Source organism: Emydura macquarii, unplaced genomic scaffold (genome assembly GCF_026122565.2).
Source record: "Emydura macquarii macquarii isolate MOO-44397 ecotype Brisbane River unplaced genomic scaffold, CSIRO-AGI_Emac_v2 contig_587, whole genome shotgun sequence".
Lineage (NCBI taxonomy): Eukaryota > Metazoa > Chordata > Testudines > Chelidae > Emydura > Emydura macquarii.
In genome coordinates, this window is record NW_027130724.1 from 100,824 (window position 1) to 113,324 (window position 12,501).

The 12,501-nt window shown below is 47.1% G+C and overlaps 1 protein-coding gene and 1 long non-coding RNA gene across 2 annotated transcripts; both read right to left on the bottom strand.

The window, feature by feature from the left end:
- Nucleotides 1-915: 915 nt before the first annotated feature.
- Nucleotides 916-4,958, bottom strand: LOC137147955 (uncharacterized). The gene is made up of 2 exons (XR_010918394.1): nucleotides 4,877-4,958; nucleotides 916-2,768 (listed from the first exon to the last, which is right to left on the bottom strand). It is a non-coding gene; the product is annotated as an uncharacterized lncRNA (long non-coding RNA).
- A 2,747-nt stretch (nucleotides 4,959-7,705) lies between these two features.
- LOC137148020 (dispanin subfamily A member 2b-like) lies at nucleotides 7,706-11,815 on the bottom strand. The gene is made up of 2 exons (XM_067540436.1): nucleotides 11,509-11,815; nucleotides 7,706-9,185 (listed from the first exon to the last, which is right to left on the bottom strand). Exons 1-2 carry the CDS (start codon nucleotides 11,725-11,727, stop codon nucleotides 8,988-8,990), a joined length of 417 nt encoding a protein of 138 aa, XP_067396537.1. The 5' UTR covers nucleotides 11,728-11,815; the 3' UTR covers nucleotides 7,706-8,987.
- Nucleotides 11,816-12,501: the final 686 nt, after the last annotated feature.

The window sequence follows — 12,501 nt, forward strand, 5'->3', positions numbered from 1 at the left end:
AAGTAACATTTAGGAACATAAGAACTGCCATATTGAATTACTCTAATTGTTTCTCTCATTCAGTGTCTGGTTTATGACACTGACAGCTGCACTAGAGGAAATTACAAAAAGGCTTGTACTGAACCATTGTATGTAATAAGACACCCACCCATAGGTAAAATTTCTTTTTAGCCACAGGAAATTAGGGATGGGCCCTGAAGAACTGTTGTGTTTCTCACACATCTCATTTCATGAGAGCGTGGGAGTTTTCGTAACCATTCAAATATCTAATCCCTCTTCTGATCCTGCTAGTCTCTTTACCTCAATAACATTTTAGAATGAGGGAGCTTAAGGCAGGAAGGGACCATCATATGATCTAGTATGATCTCCCCTATATCACAAGCCACCAACTCCATCCAGCACCCACATATTAAACCCAGAAATCAAAAGGAGACCAAAATATTACAGCCTGCAGGAGACTAAACTATTGTGTGCAACAGGCAAAGAACAGGAGGCCTGAGGTGCATAAATGCCTGAGGCCCCTGCAATGGCATGGAATTAAGTGAGATACACCCAGATCATCGGGCATGTGACCCTCACCCACATGCTGCAAAGGAAATTCAAAAATCCCTGAGGTCTCTGCCAATCTGACTTGGAAGAAAATTCCTTCCCAACCCCAGCTATGGCAGATCAGTTAGACCCTGAGCATGTGAGCAAGAACAACACAGCCAAGCATCTGAGAGAGAGAAAGCTAGGTGCCACTCAAAGCCCTGGCTCACTCACCCCATGTCCTATGGCCAGCCGTGGCCATCCTTCCAGAGAAAGGAGATTAAAAAATCCTCTCCCAGAATACCCAGGGGAAGGGTGTTGGAAAAAGATTCCAAGTGAGGATTGTTACCCTGCACCGATAAGAGACCCACACAGGATTTCAGTCAGGACAGTCTCCAACAGCATTTATTCTGCAGAAGGTCAATTCCCAAGCCCACAAGTGGACAGTGGAAAAAGACTCCGAACAAAGGATTACAGACAGTTTTATACCTTATTGCTACTTTACAGTTAGCTACATCTTATCTAGGAAGGCTACATAGCTTGCTTAATCCGGCCGAGGCTTATCTCCTTCTGCATTCCTCTCCTTCTGTATTCCAGCAAACTTTCCATGATCCTTGTACAGAGTGGAACGGCTTGGCCTGTCTCTAAAAACAAAGGGGCTAGCTAAAATGGAGTAACTGTGGTCAAGCAACTAAAAATCAGCTTACAATCCCCCCTTTGAGTCTAACTGTCCTGCAGTTTAGACTCACTTACATTACTTGCAGAAAGCCTGGTCCACTCTTAGCTTAATTTCAGCAATTTCAATCTAGGTCACCATTTGCATAGTAGCTATCTTCGGTAAGAACAACAGGTATCATTAATTACTGCACACACACACCCTTGCTTGCTAAGATAAAGTCTAGGGCCATTCGGTTCTGCAGAACCATTTGTCAGATACTACCCATTTCAGTGGCTATATTTTTAAAACCCTGGGTTGCGGCATTGGTCACTGTTTCAAGTACTCCAGCAACTCACCTTATTTCCTTGACAGCGTATGCAACTCCAAGCTGGGGCAAGGTGATACCCCAATACCGTTGGGCCTCGGTGATTGCTCTTTGGTTCCAGAGCCTGCCCTGGGGTAGTGTGAGTGTGTGCCTAATGGCAGGGGTAATAGCTCCAATGTAGCAGGAGCCTTCCCACCACGGGGGTAATTTCTTATGGGCCTTATTTTCACAAATAAAATAATGGCCTACTAAACTTATATGTCCCATGAATAAGCTAAAGAGCTTTGCATTAAACGAATGCCATAATAGCTAATATTCAGTGGTAGGGAAAATAGCCTCTAAAAGAGTTCCCATTCAGGGCTACATATCCTGTAGAGTTAATAGTAAAGGTATAGTTACAAGCACTATAACCAACCTTTATACTTTTGTGAAGTGCAATTTTTTCTTACATGGATTGGTTGGCCTTAAAGCAGTGTTCCCCTTGGGACTCATAAGCTAGGTGGATGTATTTTGTTAGAAAAAGGAATGGTAACCCCTTGTACTATATGTGTGCTGTTTAACACAATCAGAACCACAGGTATACCTTCTTGAAAATGCAAGGGAACATGACTGCAAATCCAACAGTTAGACACATTTCAATCTGTTTGTAATTGATTAATTAATTATAAAGATGTGTCAGTATAGTCCAAGAAACATTGTCTTTTATGGTTTAGTTGCTTGGGTTTTAATTGTAACTCAAAGTCATCAGGTTGTTGGTCTTCTTCCCCATGGACCTTGGGGATTTCCTCGACAGGTGTACTGTTAATCAGGAACTTGGATCAAAAGAGAGTCATCCAGATAAGGCCAATACAGAACATCCAGAAGATCACTAGCCATACCCATTTAGGGAACCAGTGATCGGGGGGGAGTTTTAAGTCTTTTTTGCTGAGGTGGTAGGGATGACATCGTGGTATATCCTCTTCGCTCTGGAGTGGTTTCAAATCCTTCTTGAGCAGGGGAGAGGTTACAAGCACTTGCACCTTGTTCCACTGACCTTGTCATTACAGGTGCAGAGGTTCTTTTACAGTGTGAGGCATGTATTCAGGACTGGTAATCTTGGCACTTTACAGCAGTGTTGGTGGTGAGAAGTACCTGGAGTGGGCCTTTCCAACGTGGTTCCAGGGCTGTCTTTCTTTAGTGGACCTTTACGTGAATCCAATCACCGGGCTGTAGATCGTGACATGCTTTTTGAGGGTCTTGGGGAAGGGCTTCTTGGACCTGTGAATGAAAAGCCTTAACACATTTCATTAATGCTTGACAATAAGTCAAATCAGTTTCATCAGCTAAATTAATATCCATTAGGTGAGTTGATACTGGTGGAGAGCTAGAAAGCCTCATGGGTCAGCCCATTAGGATCTCGTGTGGTGATAGTCCAGTCTTTCTGTTACATGATGATCTTATACTTATAAGGGCTAAAGGCAGGGCCGTCTGGCCATTTGAGGCTGGTTTCATGGCAAATTTTGGCTAGTTTATTTTTCAGAACACCATTCGGTCTTTTCACTGCCCCTGCAGACTGAGGGTGATATGGGCAATAAAAGTTCTGTTGGATATCAAGAGCCTTGCAAACTTCTTTTATAACTTGACCCGTTACTGTTGGTAGACAGAGGGATCCCAAAGCAAGGGATAAATTCCTTCAAAAGTCTTTTACTGACTATAATAGTATCAGCCTTTGCACATGGGTAAACTTTTACCCATCTGAAAATAAACATACAATTACTAATACATATTAGATTGGACTAATATAAACACAAAATAACATGGATGTGGCCTAAGGTGCGGAAAGGACCGCAGCCTTAGCAGCAGAGTCTGTTAAAGTATGCCAGTGAGCTAGACATTTAACAACAACAATAGTAAAAGGTAACCATACAACATCTATAAAGCAGCAACATAAGATCCATTTAATATGGGAGCCTCCCGAAGTGGGGAAGCCTCTTTGTTTCCAGAGTTAACTATAATTATGGACAACACCAAAGGCATAACAAAAATCAATTAAAACATTAACAAATTTACCTTTGGTCAGGATACAAACTCTAGTTACAGAAAAAAAAATTAGCTTCTTGAGCAGGGTTCACAGAAGGGTAAGGGTTACTTTTAATTACCTCATGTTGAGAACAAACAGCATAGTCAGCCACAAGAATACCTTTAGAATTTCTTTGACAAGAGCCAGTAACACAGAAAACCAATTTTGGGTTCTGCAAAGGGTGGATAACAATGAGGCAGGATTAAGAACTGGACATTGGGTGAGTGTAATATGACTTGCAAACAATAAAAGAATTTCATATTTTGTTAAGCAAACATGAGGTACAGAAATGATAAGTGGAGAAGCAAGGACCAGAGTTTCCGAGGTTTTACCCAAGGCAGCTGCAGCTGCAGCTGCAACGGCACAGAAACAAGTTGGAAGCCCTGCAGCTACAAGGTCCAGGGCATTACTGTAACAGGCAATGGTCTTATGCTTATCCCCATACAAATGTATGGGGACACCTAAAACAAACCCATTTTTCATGACAAAACAATATAAACGGTTTTGAATAATCAGGCAAACCAAGTGCTGGTACGCTAGACAGTGAATATTTTACAGAGGTAAAAAACTTATTCTGTCTCGGCAGACCAGGGAAGAGGTTCAGAAATCTCAAGTCGAGTGAGTTCCTGCAGAGGCTTAACAACAGAGGCATAGCCCAAAATCCATTGGCGGCAATAGCCTGCCATGCCAACAAAAAGGTTCTCATTTGTGACACAGTAGTAGGTTTAGGAACCTGCAGGATAGCCTGGACCCGACTTTTGGAAAGGCTTCGTTCACCTGCGGAAATGTCATGGCCTAAATAATGAACTTGGGACAGACAAAGTTGCAATTTTCCTTTAGAGGCTTTGTGTCCCTTATTAGCCAGAGCAGAAAGCGGAGTTAAAGAATCCTTTTACAGGCTGTTAAAGAAGGAAAGGCTAAGAGCAAATCATTCACATTTGAATCAAAACAAAACCTTTTGTAAACACTATATTATCTAAATTTTCACAACAGGAAAGGAAGGTAAAACAACAGAATTAACAGCTCTTAAATCCTACACAAAGCAATAAACATTTTTCCAAGTTTCCTAACAGGGAAAATTGGGGTGTCACAGAGGATTCGAGTAGGCACAATAATTCCTTGTTTAAGGAGAGATATAATCACAGGATGTATTCCTTTTGTATGCTGGATATTTCAGGATCCTGTCCTTGTTCAAGAAATACAGCCAAAACAGAATTTTCATTTTCACAAGGAAAATAACAAATAAATCCCATCTGGTAAACAATAAATAGTACAATCAAATTTTACAAAGTAAATCTCTACCTACCAGGTTAACTGGAGAATAAGAACTTAAAAGAAAAGCATGCTGATTAGAAATAGTGGTTTAGACACTAGATGCGGCATTAATTGGTTAAAATGTCTACTGCATTTACATTCTTCGTTGATAAGGGAATAGAGAAAACTCCAGAACTTTTAAGGTGGATCTGCTGGCTCCAGTGTCTATAAAACATTTTACTGGTTTCCCATCAATAAGACAAGACACATAAAGACCTGATTAATCTATTAACAAAAAGGGTGCATTAATGAAGTTACTATTTAGTTTAGCCATGGTTTAGTTAACATTCATCTGGTTATAGAGAACAAGACTGGCCACAAACAACTGTTAAAAGAAAATCTATGGGTGTGCAATAGTCCCTCCCTCTCAGGTCCCGAGAGGCCACTCTGCCTCATCACAAGGCAGTATTTAATTTAGCTGGAGCCAGGCATTAGGTTGTAATGAGAATCAGCTCTTATTTCAGAACCGCAAGAATTGAAAGGTCCAAATCTAGGGATTTGGTTTGACCTATTATAGAGGTGGACCAGACAACACATTCCAGTCTGCATGCAACTTCCCCTCTCCACTCTTTGGCTGGCAGGGTGGGAATTCCTATTTAGCTTTCTGGGAGCAGCTGCTGCACACTTCCCTATATTCAAATATTGGGCATCCCTTTTCAGTTTAATCTTAAATGGGAATGTCCTGGCTCTCCTGGAGCACTGATATTTGAGAACAGGCTATTCACCCACGCATTACATGCTCTCACCCGTAACTCCATCTTAAGGAACTTTTGGTCTGGGAAATTGCTTAGTTGTTTATAAAACAGTCCTGAATTCCTGGTTGACAGGAAGTCTGGTCACAGCTGGGTCACAGCTTCCCAGCCCTCTTCAGAGCTTTGTAGCCAGTGGCGTACCATGGGTCTCCAGTGCCTAGGGGCCAAGCCTACATTTACGCCCCCCTCAGGCCTCATGCCCTCCCTCCCCCAAGTAGGGCAGGAGGGGTCCTGGCGCTGCCCCCCAGATGCCCAGGGGGGTGAGGCTTGCAGGGTGCAAACGCAGGCTTGGCTCTGCTACCCCTCCATCTGCTGCACTTACCCACCATGCCCCACTCCCTGCACTTACCCACTTGTGCCAGTTTTGGGGCACCCACCTCTCCCGCTGCAGTCCCACAACCTGGCACCAGCTTGGTTGGAGCAGCCACACACACACACCCTACCTGGGGAGGGAGGCTAGGTCAGCCCTTCATGACAGGTGGGGGGCTCAGGAGGCTCTGAGGGGCATCCAGCACTTACCCACTGCTCCAGCCCGGTGGCCTGGCGCCGGCTCAGACAGGATGGCCTCACCCCCCCAGCCTGGGGATTGTGGGGACACTGGGCCGGCCCTTCACAATGCACGGGGGGTGAGGGGCGCAGGAAGCACTGCACCCCTCAGAGCCTCCTGCGCCCCCTGCCTGTCATGAAGTGCCAGCCGGTGCACCACACACTTACCCTCAACTCCAGCCCTGAAGTCTGGCGCCAGCTTGGATGGGGCAACCTCACCCACCCCCTCACCTGGGGGGGTGCACTGGGCCGGCCCTTCATGATGCACAGGGGAGGTGCTGAGGGGTGCCTCTCAGAGCCTCATGCGTCCCCCACCTCCTGTGCATTGAGAAGGGCTGGCCTGGAGCCCCTCGCAGGCCAGTGCCCTGGGGCCTGGTCTCCCCCCCGGTATGCCACTGTTTGTAGCTCCAAATGTTCTTACTCCCCTCCCCCTTGTATTTCCTTATGAAATACATTAGAAAGGGAGGGTGACAGTTCTGAGCCATGCTCATTTCTTCTACACTCTCTCATCCGGGGTTCACCCGCCAACGCCCCAACTCACTGCTCTGCCAGCTCTGCAGGCTGCCTTTGGCCACAGCTGCTCATGAAGCGCCCCTATACGCCATCGAGTTTTCTTTGTGTCACCACTGTTGTCATAATTGGGCCTACGAATTGACCCCACTTGTGAGCTCAACTGAGGAATGTAAGTAAAAGTTCATTAAATGTCACAGTAAGCCTAGAATAATAAATGTTGATGGGAAAAGGTGCCAAAGGGAGACCGGTAGACTGAATGACTTCAAATGGAGAGGCCTACTGCTATAATTCAAGGACAATGTTAAGATCATGCCTGATAAACAAGAGGAGTATGGGACTAGAAATCAATGCTCCAAAACTGGCACGTCAGAAATTTGACTTAACTGGTGGCCAGAATAATGAGGGGATGGGCTAACCCCCTAATCACTCCCCCTTGGGCCTCACATCAAGACTAGGGAGGGATAGTTACTAGAAGTGAAGAGAGCACAATTGCTAATTGAAAAAAAGGGAAGGAGCTTGGATCCACATGATGGCTGTACCCTGACCCTTTCCTGGGACCCACCGTGACACCCGTGTTCCTTTTTCATCCTAATTCTGAGAGATGTTCTCACCACACTGCCCAGAGAGAAGGGACCCAGCTGATGTCTCCTACAGGTTGTGTTTAAATCCTGACCACCACCAGGGATTTGAGACTCTTTCCCCCTTCCTCTCATCACTCATGTCTCTGTATGCCAAACCACAAACATTACTTAACACTGTTTTGAGTTGGACACAAGAGAGGTCGTGTTATCACCTTTGGGCCCCTATATTCCATCTAAATTAATACACCACCAAGCAGCAGTGAAGGGGCTGAGTTGTGTGGGATCCACAGGGCTGCAGGAGAGAGAGAAGTCAGGGATAAAGGAGAGGGATTGGGACTCTGTGATGCCCCCCAGAGGTACCCAGGTTTGTGAGGCACCTCACCACCACCTGCCCTTAGCGTGAGAGAGCCTTGTCTATGTATCATCTCCCAGAAACCACCAGCCTCTGGCAACACAAGCACTACCTCCCAGCCCGCCGCAGACCACACTCTCACCATGTAGGCTAGTGATCAGCACACACCAACCCCTGCATCCTCAGAGCATTTCCCTGCAGCGTGAAGCCCCTTCTCCGCAACACACTCACAGAATGACCAAGGACAGCACACACCAGCCTGAATTATTTCAGCTCAGGATGTAATCTGCTTAATACCACAGCAGCGCAATAGGATGGTAGTGAAAATAAGAATTCATTTATTAGAGTACAGAGATTCAAAGATTCAAGTGGGCAGTGGACAAGGATAACAGAAACAGAATGGTTACATATACAGTAGGAGCCATGTTATACTTGAGTCTCTATTCAACAGGTTAACCCTTGTCTAAGGTAGTTTCTGTCGCCTAACACAAACTCCCAGCATCTCCAACCAGCATGGCTGGGATGCCTCTTTCCTGAAGGTAAAAGCACTGTCCTTCGGCTCCCTTGGGGAAGGATAAAGAGCCTCCCACAATCCCCTATGTAAAATTTCTCGGGAGGACCTCTGGATTTTCTGCAGGCATATGCAGACTTCCCAAGGTCTGTATGTTCCTCTGTGTCAGTGGGTCTCTATCTATGGTATTTGGCTCTCTGTCTAGTGAGATTTCATAACAAACCAGGGACCATGAGAACAATAGAAAGTTTGCTTGGTCTTCTGGAGTTTCTAAGGTCTCCAGGAGGAGAGCTGTGGGGCTGGAACTAAGCAGAGCGTATACACTAAGGCCCCTGCAGGACTCTGTTGGTCTCCTCTTCCATGTTCCCTACATCCCTGCTGCTCCCAAGATCAGCATTAAATAAGAGCACTGGTGTTCTCAAGAACCATGTGCTACCAGATTAAAAATGGATTATTGACCCTGCGATGGAGAATTTAGGGACCAGAATCTGTCAGTCCCGTGCACGCACCCATGCACGCACCCCTCTACAGTAACCCCTCCGTCCTGTTAATGTAGGACTTGGATGGTGGTACTTTGGAGGAAGGAGGTTCACCCAGTCAGTCTCAGAAGAGCAGTGGTGGTGGGTAGATGTAGAGATATACACTCAAGAAAATTGCTGGATTCCACTTACAGAACACTGCAGCATCAGGAGAGCGCTGCCCCTTCACCCATTCAGTAACCAAGCACCCCAGCCTGTGACAATTTAAACAGCAGCACAAAGGCAAGCAGAGCAGAGTCAGGGAAGTAGAAGCTTGGTGAAGTTATCCAGCCGAGGAGAATCCTGAGGGGTTGTTTATTGAGGGGTGGTTTATTTGCCATAGCCGTTGCCATACTGGTTCCCCTGGGACACTGAATGTGAGACAGCCACAATTCCTGTTGCCAGCAGGATGATGAAGAGAACTACTATCAAGAGGCTCAGTGTCAGGACCGTGATGTTCAGCCACTTGGCAGTCCTGCCATAGCTTCCTGCTCCATTGGTGTCACCCACAACTTTACGATCTCTGGCCTGAGGGGAGAAAGTGGAGAGAGAGAAGGAGAAGTAATAATGGTAAATAATGAAATGGTTGAGGTACCAAGGCCCATTTTTCAGATCAGCTGAGCATTTCAGGCTCTCAGACGTCAGCAGAAATTCTGGGTGCTCATCCACTCTGAAGATCAGACTCCAACCAGCAGAGGCTTGATGGGAAGCAAACAGAGTGACTCCCAATCTGAGACCTCCCCACCCTGTGATTTTAGCTTCCTCTTGGGCCCTGAATGTGCCTCTGTTCATATTTCTTATGGAATTGCCTCTCACTCTCTTTGTGACCTCACCCATTTGCCCCACTGGCAGCCTTGACATCACCTCTGCTGAAATCCTCCTCCACAAGAAGGGTCTCATCTCCCCTCGCCTTGATTTCCAGCAACTCTTCTGTGGCCTCACTAAGCCCCACCCCATAAGACTCCACATGTGCAGAGCCACCCTACCTGCCTGCTCGTCCAAGAAGCACCTGTGTATCTTCTGCACCCTCAGACCTGCCCCCACTCTTTCCAGATTAAGTTCCAAGTTGCCCTCCTTGTTTTTAAGTCTCTCTCTGGACTTGCTGTAGCCAGCTTTACCAACTCTCTCCCTCCTTCTCATCCTGCCCACTCCTTTCACTGCTCTAGCAGCTGGTCGTTAACCTTTCAGAGAGACAAGGTGGGTGAGGCAATATATTTTATTGGGCCAACCTCTGTTGCTGAAAGAGACAAGCCTGTACCTACCACCAACTTCTATGGCCCATTAAAAGATGTTCTCTCACCCACCTTGTCACTCTTGTATCCTGGGACCAACAGCTACGCCACCACATTTTCACAGAAGGTCTCTCCCTACTGAAAATGTCTAGATTATGGCAGAGTTATCTGTTTTAGTCACTATATAATGCCTTTATCCCATTGTTTAATGTATTCCTTTGAGTGCCTGGACATGCAGTTCTAAAGGAGGGCAGAATTCAAACACAGAAGTCCAGTGACATGTTAACTACACTGCCCAGGATAGCCAGCAGAGTGCCAGCGCCACCAGACAAAACAGGCAGCCAGTAAATTCAGCCACAGAGGGGACCATTATGAGGTTATAGTCCATCTTCCTGCAGCAGACAGAATTTTACCCAACAATCCCTGCATCTAGCCCAACAACTTGTGGTTGAGCCAGACCCTGCAATTCCTCATGGAATTGTGTTCTTTCCATTACCGGGGACTTATCTACTTATGACTTTATTCCAGAATAAGGTAGTCTGACTTTAAAGCAATATAGCTCTTGTGGAATAGCTTCCTGTGTGGACACTTCAGAATATTGCAATCATGGGTTCATAATGTAAGAAAGGTAAGAGACAATACAGTGTTTGCAAAGCTAAATATTTTCAAGAGTCTGTAGGTGCTTTCAATCTTTAAGAAAATCTGGCCCTTAGCAAATATTTGGGGACCAAGGTCTGCAAACAAGTGGTGATGAACCTTTTCCAAGCGTCAGGGATAAAACAGACTACAAAGGCAATCCCCATTGACGGGAGGATCAAAGGAAATTGAAGAAATATTTATACCAATCCAAGGAATTAGTCAACCTTGAAGTCATAGGATCTCAGCATAAAGTGGTGTTAGAATTAAGAGTTAAAAACAGTAAATTACAAGATCGCAATACAAACAGGAAGCGTTCTATTAGAAGCGGGGTGATCGCTGAAGCTGATCGCCACCGTTTGCGTTTTCAAAGCTTATTTGCTATCCAAATACAAATTAAATAGCACAACGACATCCCTCTGCACAACGTTAACAGAGGGAAATGATAAATTCGAACAATAGTCAAAAATGGCATTTTAAAAAGCAAATAATTTAAAGGGGTGAAACTATATTCGCAGTGACTTACAAGAAAAAATAAAATTCAGGTGGTCGGAACTATAGATCAGACAAATCTGTGAACGGATATGAACCTTTCAGCAGACAGAGGATTATTTTAAACACGACAAATAGATATGGCAATTATAATTGCGGGGGAGGGGCAAGGGGACGTATGTAAAATATTGATCTGATTCAAGTCTCTTTTGGCAGCTCAACACGTTTCACAGAGGGAACAGCAGCGTTGCCTAGCCATTGATCTACACTGCTGGCCTTTAAGATCACAGCCCTGGGAAGTCTGCCCCCCACGCCCTGTTGGTAACCAATGCAGATGGTTAACCGGGGTAACTTTCATCCTGCCCCTCCCTGTAACGGGCACCTGTCACTCTAGCGGTGCCCCAAACACGTTCGTAGTCCCGGCTCCTGCTCCGGAGCTGGTCCCACTCCTTCCCCTGCCTCCAACTGCTCGCCCCTGCCTCCCGGCTCACCTTGAAGGAGAAGGCCAGCGCCAAGAAGCCGAGGCAGCAGAGGTTGCAGAAGAAGGTGTTGAAGAGGGACCAGAGGACGAAGTCGCGGGGCTGCTCGGCGGTGACGCTCTGCACTGCATAGGTAGAGCGGTAGAAGTACGGGGGAGGAGTCGGGTCGCTCTGCCCCTTGCCGTCGCGGGGCTGCATGTCGATGATCACCCCCTGCTCGTCGGAATCCATGGGCGGGCGGGCGGTGCGCGGCGCTGCCTGCCTGGTGAGTGCCTGCTTCGATGGCTCTGACAGATCTCTCGCTCTGAGCGGCTCGGGTGGGGAGGGCAGCTCCAGATATGCCGGCGGGGCGGGGCGGGGCGGGCCAGGGCGCGGGGGTGGGGGAGGACCCCGACAGGGAAACCAGAACTAGATGGAGACTGAGGAATAGAAACTTACTACCCACTGCAGCTGGCGGAAGGGCTCAGTATTTTCAGCAAGGGCGGGGGGAGGGACACAGCAAAGGGGGGAAGAAGGAGGGGGAGCTCTAGGGGTACAAACTAGGGGGAAGGGGCGCTGTAGGGACATGCTCGGGGAGGCAGGGCTGTAGTGGGACCGGCGGGGGGAAGAAGGGGGAGCTATCGGTACAGGCTAGGGGGAGGTTGTGTTGTAGGGACAGATAAGTGGGAGGGGAGCTGTCGGAGCAGGCAGGGGGGTTGGATCTGTCGCTGTCGGGGTATGGGCTAGGCTGGGCGAGCTGCTGGGGCAGGGGGCAGGGGACAGGCTGAGGGGGGACAAGCTTGGCAGGACAGACAGAAAGGAGATTAACTCAGTTGGAAGCTGTCCATTGGCTCGGGTTTCACCAGACACACAGCCAGGGGCCGTGATTCTCCTCGTCCAGACTCTTTCTCCTCCTTATGAATTCACAAGACAACAGAGCCAGGGCAAAGGAGGAGTTCTGCAGGTTACCTGGCTGCCCCTCTGGATCTCTCTCCTTCAGCTGCCCCCTTTGCAACTATCTCTAGT